Source organism: Archocentrus centrarchus, chromosome 12, assembly GCF_007364275.1.
Source record: "Archocentrus centrarchus isolate MPI-CPG fArcCen1 chromosome 12, fArcCen1, whole genome shotgun sequence".
Taxonomy (NCBI): Eukaryota; Metazoa; Chordata; class Actinopteri; order Cichliformes; family Cichlidae; genus Archocentrus; species Archocentrus centrarchus.
Window position 1 is genome coordinate 13,227,934 of NC_044357.1, and position 16,298 is coordinate 13,244,231.

Consider the following 16,298-nt stretch of genomic DNA (forward strand, 5'->3'; position numbering starts at 1 on the left):
GTCAGACAACATACATCTTATTCAAGTTGGAATTTTAAAAGCGGTGAAATCTGAAGCTGAGCAATTAATTATGCTGAGATGTTTGGTTTCATTGTTGTCATTGGCTGACCCTATAGACTAGTGTCATCACAATTTAAGAAAGCAACAACAATTATGCCAAAAGAATACATAATTAAACAAAAATACTAACACTGTCAAACTATCTACATCAAGAGACTAACACATAAAAAAATAAATTAAATAAAATATATTGAAGGAACACTTGGAAATATGTGAATTTTCAACAGTTTTTACACTGGGAGGAAAGTTTTTTTTTTTTTTTTTTTTTTCTTTTTCTTTTTCTTTGTTTTATTTTACAGAGTTTGGCTTAGATGACAGCAACTACTAAATGTCCCCCTTTTTTTTTAAGTTTGAACTCCTGAAAATGGCCAGACCAACTTGGTTGTACAACATCTTTGTTAACAAACATCCAAGCAAAGGACTACACCTACAAAAAAGTAAACAGTAGAAATATTTCAGCATTGGATTACCCAAATAAAGTTTGACCATCAATACATAGGTAGTGTTTTATATTTCAGTTGGATGATTGAGAGTTGTTGATGCTTCCAGCAACATGCAAAAAATGTTAGATTTTGTGTTGCAAAAGGAAAACAGACATTTATACATGTGGCCATCAAAAGCGTACAGATTAAACACTGCCAAAAGGGTATTTTATACTTTAGTATTCAACCATTTCTTCTTATTTTTCTTTTTTTCCCCTGTGTAAGAACATGAAAAATCAATGGCTTTACAAGACATTCTTATTCAATATAATATACACTCTCCTGTCAACTTCCCTTTTGCTGTGCTCTTATCTGAAATCAGCTGAGGGACTAAAACAAAAACATACAACTTGAACATTTTTTTTCCATGTGTTATGAAGTAAATAAAGGTTATGAACTTACTTTATGTCTACCTCAGGGAAGTGTATGGCTTTAAATTGTCTTGCAAACGTGCCTGAATGATGAATGCTTACATTTTGCTCTTGGTGCTGAAAAGCTCCACAAATCAGCAGTCACAACATGTACATTTTGCAAAGCTGTACAAAATAGCATTGATTGTTAAATCTTCAGACCACAATATTGCACTCACGCACCAGGAGGTACTGCCTTGTGGAAAACACAGCTTGAATTTCAAACACGGGAAGAAGCGCTCCAAATGCAAGATTCAGCAAAGACTGGAGTCAATCTCAAATGACACATTCAATTAACAAACAGCAATAAGCATCAAGCCAAAAAAAAAAAAAAAATTAAAAAAAAAAATTAAAAAAGGGATATACACAAGCTCACACTCTCACATACACACACATTCAACCACATATGTATATATAAACAGCTGGCTTTTGTTTTGACATGACTATCCATTACTGCCCTGCTGTGTGCCTTATGTGTCAGAACAATGACAGAGTGCCTCATAACTCACAAAGAGCAATGCAGATTCACTGTGGGTCTGAAATGTAATAAAGTCTATACGTAATGTGTTGACTACTTACTCACTAGGGATACTTAATCCTTACAATGTATAAACATTTTTAATATTAAACTGTCCATTAGCTCATTAGCTAAAATGAAGTGATATCTGGTCTGCCCTTGTGTTATCATTATTTCTTTTAAAAATGTGTTGTTTTTTTTTTTTTCAATAAAGAATGGCAGTTTCAGATATAACCTTTGATCCCTCAGAGTAAAATCAAGGCCTCTTTTTCACCAGTACATAAATTTCATGTATTTTTTTTTTCTGTCTCGTTCTCATTTTAAGTTCTTTTAGGGATTTACAGACATGCTGGGACAAATATAATACAGTCCTTATAGTGGTTTCAATAATCTTCTTTATCTGCCAGAAAAGCTTTTCATCACCGCCTTTTCCTTTTTCTCTTTAAGAATTATGCTTACAAAGTTAATACATCAAAAGGCAGAAAAGGTCAAAAAATGAAAAAGAGAAAAAAAATAGTAAGATTAATATACCCCCATAGTTCATTTGTCGGGTGTTTCTGTTAAATTTGCTGTCCTTATGTTAATGTTATGTTCAACAGAGTTTAGCTGTAAGGTGATCAGACTGTTTTAGTATCTCTGTGCTGTACATGTCCAATGCATGATTCACTCGAATCATCTCGCTGTTGTTGAGCTTGAGCCTATGCTTTAGCATACAAGAGAAGAGGTCCAGCTGGGGTTTGCCAGGAGCAGATGGAGGTGCTAGACGGTTTATCCGATCCCTAATGTCCAATAACAGGAGCATAACAGATGAGGATGAGTAGAACTGAGTACCTTGTGTGTATGACTGGTTAACCTGCTGCACAGCACTACGAAGCAGGTCTGCATTAAAGCGCAGGCTGTAACCAAAAACTTGGATATCAGAGATTTTTATGTAGATCTGGCGCTTGTTAGGGTCTGCAAGATCCACTGGACCCTGTCCTGTATCATTGCGGAGGCCGGTTGGGACCTTGGCACGACTACGCAGATAAATGTGCACTGTCTCAAAGAAGGTCTTCCACCGGTTGCCCAGTAGGAGAGTCCAGTTGAAGCACTGGGAGTTCTGCAGTCGTACCTTTTCCCAGCGTGGGTAACCATGTTCACCAAAGGGCATGCTCCAGCCTTCAGAGTGGCTACCACTGAATGGGTTGACATACACAAAGAACATAGGATCAATGCTGCTGTTTCGCATCTGGCAGATCTTCATTGATAAACCGATTATCATGTGGAGGTAGTCCATCCTGTTTTTGTTACTTTTGAGAGTCAGAGACATGCGTTTACGCCAGCGTGGGTCAAAGAATGTCTCTAGTCGGATCTCATTACTAATGAAAGTAGTATGAATGTACAAACGTGAATCCATTTTCTGTAACAGGTATTTGAGTTCCAGGTCCTGAAAGTCCAGATCAGTTTCAAAACTGATGAACTGCTCACTACGTTCTGAGTCCACATTCTGAGGTTCACAGCGGCCACGATACAACTTGTAGCCCTTATTGCAGGAGCCACATTGTGAGATGTTTGCCAGGCTGCACATGGCACAACTGTTGTTTCCACCTATGACACACGGTATGGGCCGCTGGCACAGTGTCACACCAGTGTGGCACACACATGTCCTTTGGCTCTCCAAGAAGGTCCCCCAAAATCCATTCTCATTGCAGTACAGGAAAGACTGCACCCTGGTGAGCCACTGCATCACAGATCTAAAGAGGCAGAAGGTGAAAAAAAAGGGATAAGAACATTAACAGTGATCAGAAAATGTAAATCTCAGTCTAGTTTGAAAAAGATGATTTAACCACATTACACAGAAAGGAACACACACCAAACTAAACTTAAAATGTACACATGTTAAATTCTTAATAGGGAAAATCATTTTTAAGAAATTATGTTTTCTCCAATAAAAGTCCACAAGATTAAAGAGAGCCCAAAGGGGTTGATGAAGTGAATGAGGCATGTGTGAGGCATAAATTTACTCTGGTAACCAGGGTTCATCTCCCATGTGGTACTATAGTAGAACTTTTTTGTTAGACTTTTACACTTCATTTCCCCTTGCTGTTTTTGGTTACTGGAGGTTTGGGTGCCAAATGTACTTGAATAGATTCAGGAAAAGACCATTGTTAGAGTTAAAACAGACCCATTCATAATCTTAATCCATCTGATATAAGACTGGATAGTATGTTTGCTTTGCAGCATAATTTACAATGCTATTGGGTTGGATGGGGACATAATTTTTAGTAGACAGGGCAGGTTATTTCCCTTTGGTGGAAAGCATTGCTTGATATTCCTATCTTCTCTTTATTCCCCTCAGACATCTTTCCTTGTCATCCTGACAGTACTGGAACTTCTTTTCTGACTGTAGAAGATGAAATCTGAATCTTAATTTTTTTCCAGAGAGTATCGCTGGTCAAGGTTAGTTTGACAAGTAAATGAACTTAAGCACTGACAATGGCATATGACATTGCCACAAGTGATACCAAGTTTGGAAAGATCACCTAGAGAGAACAATGGAAGGACATCCTTTGATTTATTTATACTATTTATCCAAACTGAGCTGAGGATAGATAGATAGATAGATAGATAGATAGATAGATAGATAGATAGATAGATAGATAGATAGATAGATAGATAGATAGATAGATAGATAGATAGATAGATAGATAGATAACATGCTAGGCAAGTTATAAATGTTGATATTCTCAATAATCTTGAAAGACTTTAAAATACATTGCAATTTCCTATCAGCATACAATGACACTGTGTTTATGGAAGGACACTGTAGGGAGACAAAAACACAAATAGGTGGATGGCAAGGGTTAATTCGACAGACGGGAAAAGAATAACAATATCTGGGCAAATGGGCAGAGTAAAGTAAAGAATACTAGATGAAACCGATTCAGAAAACAAACCCAACAAACAACCACGCAGGTGGGTAATGCAGTATCGTCTTCACTTTAACCAGTAATGACTTCATGAATTTCTTTATAAATAAAATTTTAGACATTAGAGAAAAAATTATCCATAACTATCTCAAAGACCTATCTTCATGTTTGGCTACTTTCAGCACTGCTGGTATTTGCTTAGACTCTCTCTGATTGATCTTTTGCAGTTAACTTCAATAGTTATTTCCTCCAAACCATCAACGTGTTTATTAGATCCCATTCCTACTAGACTGCTCAAAGAAGTCTTTCCATTTATTGATGCTTCAATCTTAAATATGATCAATCTGTCTTTATTAGTTGGCTATGTACCACAGGGCTTCAAGGTTGTTGTAATTAAACCACTAATTAAAAAGCCATCACTTGACCAACCTTCCTTTTCTCTCAAATATTCTTGAAAGAGTAGTTGTAAAACAGCTAACTGATCATCTGCAGAGGAATGGCTTGTTTGAAGAGTTTCAGTCAGGTTTCAGAATTCATCACAGTACAGAAACAGCATTAGTGAAGGTTACAAATGATCTTCTTATGGCCTCTGACAGTGGACTCATCTCTGTGCTTATCCTGTTGGACCTCAGTGCAGCTTTTGATACTGTTGACCATAACATTTTAATTACAGAGATTAGAGCATGCCATAGGTGTTAAAGGTATTGCGCTGCAGTGGTTTGAATCATATTTATCAAATAGTCTCCAATTTGTTCATGTAAATGGGGAGTCTTCTTCACACACTAAGGTTAATTATGGAGTTCCACAGGGTTCTGTGCTAGGACCAAATCTAAAATCTTTACATTATACATGCTTCCCTTAGGCAGTATTATTAGAAAGCATTGCATACATTTTCATTGTTATGCAGATGATACCCAGCCTTTTCTATCCATGAAGCCAGATGACACACATCAATTAGTTAAACTGCAGGAATGTCTTAAAGTCATAAAGGCTTGGATGACCTCTAATTTCCTGCTTCTAAATTCAGATGAAACTGAACTTCTTGTGGTCGGTCCCACAAATCTTAGACACATGGTGTCGAATCAGATACTTACTCTGGACGGCATTACCTTGGCCTCTAGTAGTGAGAAATCTTGGAGTCATTTTTGACCAGGATATGTCCTTCAATGCACATATTAAACAAATATGTAGGACTGCTTTTTTGCATTTGCGCAATATTTCCAAAATTAGAAACATCCTTTCTCAGACTGATGCTGAAAAGTTAATTCATGCATTTTTTACTTCAAGGCTGGATTGTTGTAATTCTTTATTATCAGGCTGTCCTAAAAGGTCCCTGAAAAGCCTTCAGCTGATTCAAAATGCTGCAGCTAGAGTACTGACAGGGACTAGAAAGAGAGAGCATATTTCTCCCATATTGGCTTCTCTTCATTGGCTCCCTGTTAAATCTAGAATAGAATTTGAAATTCTTCTCCTCACATACAAGGTCTTGACCAATCAGGGCCCATCTTATCTTAAAGACCTTACAGTACCATATCAGCCCAATAGAGCATTTCGCTCTCAGACTGCTGGCTTACCTGTGGTTCCTTGAATACTTAAGAGAAGACTGGGAGGCAGAGCCTTCAGCTTTCAGGACCCTCTTCTGTGGAATCAGCTCCCAATTTGGATTCGGGAGAAAGACGCCCTCTCTATTTTTAAGATTAGGCTTAAAACTTTCCTTTATGATAAACTTATAGTTAGGGCTGGATCAGGTGACCCTGAACCATCCCTTAGTTATGCAGCAATAGGCCTAGGCTGCTGGGGGTTCCCATGATGCACTGAGTCTTTCTTTTCATTCACCTCTTTATACTTTGTTTATACCCCACTCTGCATTTAATCATCAGTTATTATTAATCTCTGACTCTCTTCTACAGCATGTCTTTTGTCCTGTCTCCCTCCCCTTAGCCTCAGCCTGTCGTGGCAGATGACTGCCCCTCCCTGAGCCTGGTTCTGCCGGAGGTTTCTTCCTGTTAAAAGGGAGTTTTTCCTTCCCACTGTTGCCAAGTGCTTGCTCATAGGGGACTGTTTTGACTGTAGGGTTTTCTCTGTAATTATTGTAGAGTCTTAACCTTATAATAAAAATACCTTGAGGCAACTGTTTGTTGTGATTCAGTGCTATATAAGTAAAACTGAATTGAAATGAATTGAATTCAAAGCAGTGAATAAGCTGACTTGCCTTTACAAATCATACAGCATACTATTTCCTTGATGTATGGCTGAGTTTTTCAAACTCTCTTACTCACAAAATGTTCTGCATGGTGCAGAAGGTTAGTTGTGTCTGTTTTTGTTTTGAATAAAGAGTGACTTTATTTTCCTCAAAAAATACATCTGTGTCACAAATCTGTATAATGAGCAAATTTGTATGTTTGAGAACTATTCCTGTGTTGAAGAATTGTAAAAAAAAAAAAAAAAAATATATATATATATATATATATATATATATATATATATATATATATATATATATATATATATATATATATATATATATATATATTTATATTTATATATATATATATATATATATATATATATATATATGTGTGTAGTTCTATTTTTGCTTTGCCTACTGTATTTCCATGTATGCTTTCACATTTTTCAATAAATTGTTGCAACTATTTCCCATTTTCCTAGTAAAATCTAAAGAAATGTGGCTTGGCATAAGACTTTTGCACAGTACTGCATATTTTAAAAATGGGTAATGTATAATAGAAATCTCACACATTTAGAATGTTTGTAGTGTGTTTGACTTTGAGCATGTATAAATAAAAACACTGCATTTTCAAATATGTCACTAATAGAGCAAGCTGTGTCCTCATTACAAGAAATACAAAACATTTATTTTCCTGTCTTTCACTGTATTTGTAAATGTGTTTATTCCATCCATCCCTTTTCTACCATTCCTCTGGGTTTGGGCCACAGGGGAAGCAGTCTAAGCAGAGAAGTCCAGACTTCCCTCACCCCAGCCACTTCTTCCAGCTCATCTGGGGTGACACCAAGCCGTTCCCAAGCCAGCTGAGAGATATAATCTCTCCAGAGAGTCCTGGGTCTTTCCTGGAGCCTCCTTCTGGCAGAACATGCCTCAACCACAAGGCATCCTAGTCACCTCAATTGGCTCCTTTCAGTGTGTAGGAGCAGAGGCTCTACTCTGAGTCCCTCTTGAATGGCCGAGTTCCTCACCTTATCTCTAAGGGAGAGCCCAACCACCCTTTGGAGGAAACTCATTTCCACCAGAGCTCATGACCACAGGTGAGGGTAGAAAAGTAGCTCGATCGGCAAATTGACAACTTCGCTTTTATGCTGAGATGTCTCTTTACCACAACAAATCAATACATTGTCCACCTCACTGTGGATGCTACCCCAATACATATGTCAATCTCACGCTCCCCTCCCCTCACTCATGAACAAGACCTCAAGATACTTAACCTCTTCACTTGGGGCAGCAACTTGTCCCAAATTTGGAGTGGGAACTCACTCATGGTCTCAGATTAGCAAGTGCTAATTCTTATTCCCGCCACTTCACACAACCACTCCAGTGTGAGCCTGAGGCCACCACCTGTTAAAGTCAACAGAATCACATCATCCACAAAAAGCAAAGAGGAAATCCTGAGGCCACCAAAGTAGAGACCATCAACCACCTAGCTACACCAAGATGTTCTGTCCATAAAAAGCAATGGGTGAGTGTGTCCAAACTTTTGACTAGTACTGTATATACACATATACTTTTCCTTTAACGTCTCTTTAAATGAGTGTTGTATGCTCACATTCACAGTTATATCTGTACTATAGATTCTTGCATGATCACAAGTTAGATTACAGCTGTTACTTTACCATTTCACTTCTAATCTTCTTTTTTGCTCTCTCCACCATATTGCAAAAGACATGTAGCCACAACCTTCTCAGAAATGAGCGGTCTAATATCACCTTTGTATAACATATTGGAATTTGCAGCTCAGATAATGATATTACATTTATCTTATTAGCATTAACAAATCTAATGGAATGATTTCCCTTACTCGCTTTTGTACAGTATCTTTGTTACAGTGAGACATTGGTAATTTGATAGCATTAACTTTGCTGTCACATTGCTGTATTTCTCCCTCTGTCCCTTGTCCTTTACAGTAGGAAAGTGCAACAGGTAGTGCTTCATAATTCCCACCATTAAAAAACTGTTAATGAAATAGTGTCATATTTTTTGTTAACAAGTAATACAAACATCTGATCTGATGCAAAATCTGTGCACCTGAAAAAGCAACAATGTGTCTTCAATGAAAAAAACATCATAAAAACAATTTAGTAGAACTCCCACACGCTATAAGATTGTTTAAGTGTTAACAAACAGTAAAATGATGATGTTTATTAATTCATGATGATATAATTCATGCTTAATTATTAATTTGCATAATAAATGTTTACATCATTAATTATATAATATATAGTATTAAGTGCTTCATAGCTAATAAATAACAATTACCTTCTGAGGTCATCGGTACATGCCACATTTTATATACTTCAGTGTTATTGAGGCTTTGTAATATAGACTGTAACAGAACTCATTTCACACATTTCACACTCTTTTCACACAAAAAAATAAAGCAAACAAACAAAAAAAAAACCACAGGGTTTACTTAGATACTGGTGCCATGACATACGTGTCCCAACAAAAGTGAGACCTGTCCCACTCTCAACATACATGTAAATGCACTAGGTACTCTTACGTTACGTCTAACGTTTTGCAGTGTTAATGGCGTGAAAGGCCATTCTTAATACAAACCATTATCCTTTCCTAAACCTAACCAAACAGCAAAATGTGAGTAAACGTATATTGAAGAAAAAGAAAAGAAAATAGCAGTCAATGGAAAATGACATTCCAGGTTTCTCAGAGTTCACAGTCTAGTGATTTCTGTCACAGCCACTTGCTGTATGATTTGAAAACTGCAGTTTGAACTTAATAGCCACTAAAATCATGTTTACAGTATTTGTTAACCTTTTATAAAATTACAGTAATACAATTACCAGTGAGATGGTGCTCATGATGTTTTACAGATTAGTTATTAACTATCAGTTATTAATTATTAACTGTTATTATTTCATTGTTAACAGTAAATAACTATTAGTTAAAGTTTAATTGAACAGTTACTTATTGATAGTGGTTACAATAAAGTGTTACCCCTTGTTGCACTGAGTTGGAGTTTGGTAAGGTTAAACACATTCTGGGGCATAAACAAGCTTGTACAAATAAGTGCCTTCAGTAAAACACCTCAGAAGTCAATGAACATTATTCTGATGGTGCCTCTCCATGTGGAATAATACAAAGTAGCAGGTGGATGACTACGCCATTGCTCCCATTGTGGGTCTGATATATGAACTGGAGGAGATCCAAATGGTCTCTCACAAGGGATGAGTGTTGCTGTCATTTAGAATCCTGGTGCAATCCTTCTTCATCTCTGGGGCCAAGCTATATGTTAATTTTTTTCCCTTCACATCTTCATCAGCATCACTCTACAGCCTCACTGACATGTTGAAGATGTGTTGGAACACCGTGCTGTGGTAGCTGGCTCACGACTTCAACACATGGGCCTTCAGCTTTGCTCAAATTCTTTCATTGTCTGATTGTCTCTTATAGTCTGTCCAGAGACCATGTAAGGCCTGGTGTCCCTGTTGGTAATGCTCTTGAATGAAGGACAGGGGTACAGGAAAGAAGATCTTAATGGATTTAAAGCCTAACTGATTGATGACACACAGAGACAGAGAAAAAAAAAGTGATAAAAAGTGATAATGAAGTGAAAGTGGTAAAACACGCATAAATATAGCTATTAAAATATTCACAGATTTAATTAGAAATGAACATCGGGGTTGATACTACACACCACAGCTGTAAGAAAATTAGATTAGAACTCCTGTGCAAGTTACAGACCTCTCACACGCACGTTTAAATGCACATGGTTGTAATATAAGCAAATAATTCCTCCATCTGATGCAAAGTTGTCTTACACAAGCAAGCAAATAAACATGCTGCTCTTATTTCCAGTGCCATCAGGCACTCTTGATGCATACTCCACGGACAGGGAAGCGCATACTGCAGCTCTTTGATAACACTTCTGAACAAACCTTTGCCAACTCTCACGCACAAATGTGGGTGTGCTCTTTTTCTGTCAGTGACAGTTGACAGCGGCTCATTTTCAGACCACTTAAATGAATATTTTACGGATTCTGTTTCCATTTATGTGGTGACATCCATTACACAGAACAGTTTTAGGGGTGTTTCATGTGGAAGCCAGGAACTTTGCATATTTTGCATAGTGTTTTCTGATATTTGCCAGAGAAGATGGTTGAAAATTTCTGGCATTTCATGCAGCGCTGACACAATGGCACATCCGCAGCAAGGCTCTTAAGCTGCAACTGCAGTAGGTGGTGACAGATGTGTGCAATGACCTATCAAGAAACCTCCCACAGCTATTTTTTTTTTTCCCCCTTTTAGATTGCAAAGTGAAATACAAGAGAGAGGTAGAGTGTTTTCGGCATGTGCAAGCCTCAGCACTAAGTTGACTTGATGGACAGAAACAACAGAACCATAAGTTAAAATGTATAATGGATGTCATCCTTACTGTGCATGCTTCAAGAAGCAGCAAACAAAACAGAATCCATACATCAACCCAAAAGGGAAATTTCCCTGAAAGATGTCACTCCTCTGCAGGATACATTTTCACATCTTCTTTTACTTTTAAAAGAGCAGATATTCCAAAAAAAAAGCAAGACTAGAAACAGCAACTTAGGCTTCTGCTGCTGAGTAAATTCATAGCTAATTTCGAACAGGATATGGAATTCAATATTTTTACTCACCTCTCCCTAGGCATCTGGTGGTTGGGATTGTGGTGACAGCGGATGCTGAGGCTGAAGAGCTTGCGGGCGGTGCGCTGGATCTTAAGTTGCTGGATCTCCAGGGAACTTTGAAGAAGCCTGTAGCGGGCCTGCAGGTCCCAGTCGCTGCCCCAGAGAAGATGCACACTGCTGATGGGCAGGAAATGAGTGGAGGGCAGCCTCTTCAGAAAGGACTTGAACTCATCTGCATGACAGAGAGGAATGAATTGACAGACCCAAGGGGTTGAGGGATGGTAAGTGGGTGTATGGATATAATAACTGTTTAAAAATATTTGAAACAAAGGATATTTTAGAAGCTATAGTTTTCTAGTTTATTTCTTCAAAGGTGACTTTTAGTATGTTATTTCATGTCTCTGGTTTGCTTTTTGCACTGCTACTGCTGTGAGTATCTGAAGAGAAATGAGACTCTCAGCACAGTAAACACCCCCTTACTCTGTGCACCCTGACACCTTTTCAAGATTGCTGCCTCAACAAATTTGTTCCAAACAGTGGTGATGATTGTCCTTGTGTCCCTCTTTCTGCCTCTGATAATTCTTGTTTGTTTCTTCCCCAGACAACTGCTGTTTTCAACACCAGCTTCAAGTTTTTGGCAAGAATGGGCATGAAGATGTTTCTAAAATTCCAGAAGCAAGTACATATGGACAGTAAAGCTTTTGTTTAGTGTGCTAATCAAATGAGTCAATGGATTCAGAGTAACTCATTGTTCATGTTCATCCTTAATCCTAAGCTCATCAATTTTTAATTCCTAAAGTTTAAGGTGAATACAGTTCAAAACCAGCTGAACAACTAGACCAATAAAGATTTTGTATTTATAGTGTTAGTTTAGGTACTGCAAAGCTATAAACTTAATGCAACACTTCAGTTCAATTCAGTTTTATTTATATAGAACCAAATCAAAACAAGTCATCTCAAAGCACTTTATATTGTACGCTAAAGACCCAGCAATGACCAAACAGTCTAACAATAGTTGAAACAAACCCACTTCTGCTAAAGACCATATGTTGTGATGTGAAGCATAGCATAAATATTCTTGAAAGAACAAATCCCATATTCAAGAGATTCAGCTGTACAGCTGTACTCTCCTGCAGTCCTCCTCGAGACAGTTTAACAGAATTAACCACAGAGTTGAGAACTTTTTTTCAGCCATTCCCGTGAAATGTCAGAATTTCCTCCATCCTCCTCACAGGCATGTCAGAGTTCCCTTCCCCTTCTTCTTCAAAGGAGCCAGATTTCTTCTCCTCCCCTGGTTTGAACTTGCCATATCCCTCCACCCAGCTTTCAGAGATGTCAGGTACCTCCCTTTTCCTAGAAAAGCTGGGTGTCTCCAGCACTCAGTATTCATATTATCTGATTCTCCCACCAAAAAAGCATGTCCATTATTAAGTCACTCCCCAGTGCCAGTTTAATAGTTGCCAAATCCTTTTATACAGGCTTCAAAGCCATCAAGGACTCCTTCTTTGAAAGTGCTTCCACATAGACCTTATCTTAAGTCATCCAGCACACCTTATCTAGAGATTAAAGCTCTCAAAATGTATCCACACTTCAACCATTGTGCCATTACATTTGTCTTTGTTGTTTTCTATCAAAATAATTTTTTTCATTGCCTCCCAAATTACTTGTCAGTGTGATTTGTACAAAAAACAAAACAAAACAAAACAAAACAAAAAAAACTATTAAAAGAAATCAGAGGAGCAAAGAAAATCCTTTGTAGCCGCATCACACAAACTAAACTATGTAGTAGCAGGTTGTAGATTTTACAAATTATAGTAACTTATAGTCTCATATAGCACACAATGTGCAGGCACTGTAGGATATCAAGGTGCCATATGATAATTATGATGGCTGGATAATACACAAGTTCACAAATGATTAATTAAACTGTAGAGCTCATTATACTCAATCAAGTTATCACTTTTATTTTACTAAAGCAAATAACTAGATCAAAAAGATTCCCCTCAAGTAAATGGGAGTATTTGTAAATAAAGAATTATGACTTAATAAAGAGGGAAGAAGGAAATGCTTGATTTTGTTTTGCTATAAAATTTTATATAGTGGATACTTGCCCAATACTGTAACTTTTTTTTTTTTTTAGCTTTTAGACTAAGTTTCCCCACAATACTTTGTGATAGTTCACAAAAAACACGCTAAAATTGCACTTTGTAATAACTTGTGCATTGTCTCATTGCCTGGAGTTTGTTTTCAGCCACAATAACTTATGCATTTCCTATATTGAACAAAGAGAGGCTGAGATGTGTCATGACACAGTGTTATTTAGTAGAGTGCAGCTGCTTGAGGCAACACTGGCTGTGGGTGTATCCTCAGCTGCACAGCAGCAATCACTGCAGCTAGGTAGATAACTAGATTAGCCAATTTGCTCAGTGCTTTCACCCACTACTGTGCCCGAGCTAACTGAGATATAGACAGCCAAACAATGTCTCTTCAGTGCATGTATGTCTGATTTGAAAAAAAAGTATTGTAAAATCAAAACATGTATTGCATAATTATGTTTTCTTAACTAAATTTACCAGGAGGAATTCATTGAATACATTCAACTACAAATGCAGCTGAGTCTGTGCAATATCAGCAAAGCAACAGTCACGGCTTCAATCAGCATAGGCAGAGTAGCTGCACCTTTTCTCACAGGCAGTAATGTTATACTGTCACGCCTCTGTCTTTTGAAAGGAATGCTGAGCAATAAATGAATCATGTAGTGTCACATCAGCTCTTTTTCTATAGTACCTACAGAACATTTCCACAAACCACTGTTGGTTTACCATTTAGTTTAAGCATGACAAGTGATGCTGAAAGGAATGGATTTGACTTAATATTAATAGGCATTAAATGTACTCTGTCATTAAGCTTACAAATGGTGAATTATACAGATTGTCTACATAATCTGATATTTTAAGGGTTGTGAATCTGCTCTCAAGCATTTATTTTTCAAATGCTCAACAGAGGCCCTCCAACTCTTTGTGCTTTGGAGCATGTGTGAATTGCATTTAAGTCTGCAGACAAGTTATATTCTTATATTTGGCTTCTTCCAGTGTTCTTCATTTTCAAGCACCTCTTTGAAGACGTACTGCACTCAGTGACCTTCATGACTAACATTAACTTACCCCTATGGTACATAAATATATTTATCTGTTGCTGGCAGGTTGTATCGGGACACTTTTATTTCATATTAATAATAGATATGTATGGTGCCTTGCCATAAAACAATAAGGGACAATGTGTGTTTTTCCTCTGCTGGTGTCCAAAATTCTGCTGTTCCCTTTGTGTCTGTATTTACATTCATTCATACAGGAGAAAATATTATTCATTGTGCAATCATTAATTGGTTATAAGATAATTTTGCTATTTAGTGTCATTTGTTCATCTAAGACAAAAAGAATCACAGTCTCACGTAAGTGATTTTCTGATCTCTTCCTACATGTAATGACTTGGTTGAGGATAAAGTGTGATTATCATGATAGGCTACACCTCATTGTCCACTGACCCTTTGCAGCATTATAAAGATTTCTGCTATTTTTAAAGGCACTCATTATTGTCTATTAATATGTTTTTTTTTTTAAATTACACTATGGTTGTCTTAATGATTGATTATTGAAGAGGGCTAAATGTGTCGTAATTTTTTTTCTCACACTAAACTATTAAAAAAAAAAAGTTCATTTTAAAATCAGACCTCAGACCTCAGGTGTTATTATACTTTCATGATTTTCATGGTATTTAGAAATCGGAGGATATTCGAGCTTACCAGAGTTTTCAAAGTCTTTATAAGAGGCTGCCCATGACTCATACATCCCCAGCAGGGTGTTCTCCATGATCTGGATGTCGGTTATGGGACAGTTGCATTGGGGATACTCCTCGGCACACTGACAGATGCATTCGTTGTTATGGCACACATATTCTCCCTCTCCGTTGCACATAATGTAGCTCAGAGCTGACTGGACAAATTTCTCTTGCAGGTATTCTGGGAAAATGACCTGCAGACCTGAAACATATAAATGTGAAACAGCATGTTTAAAAAAAACAAAAAACTTAATGGAATGCTCAATAAAATGCAGAAGGAAATATGCATTAGAGTTATTGGGCACACAGAAACTATGTTGAAAAGTATTTCTATAAATGTACAAAAAATTATATGATAAGTGGGTGAGATGAATGATCTTTTCTTAACTTTTAGTCCAATGCATTTTTAGGGTAAAAGTACCCACAAAAACTGAATCTTTGCCCTCATAACATGAAGCAATAATTTTAAGTAAAATGCAGCTGAAATATATAAAATCAAAGGTTTATTAATTTAAATAATTAATCCATCTATCCATTTTCTTTCCACCTATCCAATTCAGGGTTGCAGGGTGGAGCTATCGCAGCTGTACCCTGGACAGGTCGCCAGTCTTTCACAGAGAAACAGACAACCATTCACACTCACATTCACACCTATGGGCAACTTAGAATCACCAATTAACCTAACCCGACTAATTGTATGTCTTTGGACTGCGGGAGGAAGCTAGAGTACCTGGAGAGAGCCCACGCAGACACGGGGAGAACATACAAATTTCACACAGAGAGGCCCCGGCCAGATGGTGGATTCGAACCCTGGACCTTCTTGCTGTGAGGCCACCACACCATAATAATAATTAATTATTAAGGAACATATGCTCAGTATAAACTAAATCAAGTAAATTTCATTAGACCAGATTCCATTAAATTTAATGTTTTAAATTGTACTTACGTAACAAAATTACATGGCAAAATTTACATGTAATCAAATTACTTAAAGTCAGCATTTTGGGCATAAATATTTTTTGAGTGTATGTGTTGTCTGTCATGCTGCTGTGTTATGATACGTATATGGTATCTTTTCACAGACCAGCTTACCAGAAAAGAGGGTAAAGGCAAATAAATGACTGACTGCTCCACTAAGATTGCTTTGTGTCATAAGTACTCATTTATTTTCCTAAAGGATGTGCTCCAGCAATCTTCTCTGTTCAGCTAGAAC

The 16,298-nt window shown here is 37.3% G+C and overlaps 1 protein-coding gene across 1 annotated transcript in view; it reads right to left on the minus strand.

The window, feature by feature from the left end:
• Positions 1-1,313: 1,313 nt before the first annotated feature.
• The window catches only part of brinp1 (bone morphogenetic protein/retinoic acid inducible neural-specific 1), a 114,275-nt gene continuing 99,290 nt past the window's right edge, over positions 1,314-16,298 (minus strand). The window contains exons 6-8 of the mRNA XM_030742808.1: positions 15,051-15,287; positions 11,258-11,480; positions 1,314-3,202 (exon numbers count right to left, since the gene is read on the minus strand). Of these exons, the coding sequence (XP_030598668.1) occupies positions 2,062-3,202; positions 11,258-11,480; positions 15,051-15,287 (1,601 nt within the window). The 3' untranslated portion in view covers positions 1,314-2,061. The remainder of the gene's footprint in view (positions 3,203-11,257; positions 11,481-15,050; positions 15,288-16,298) is intronic.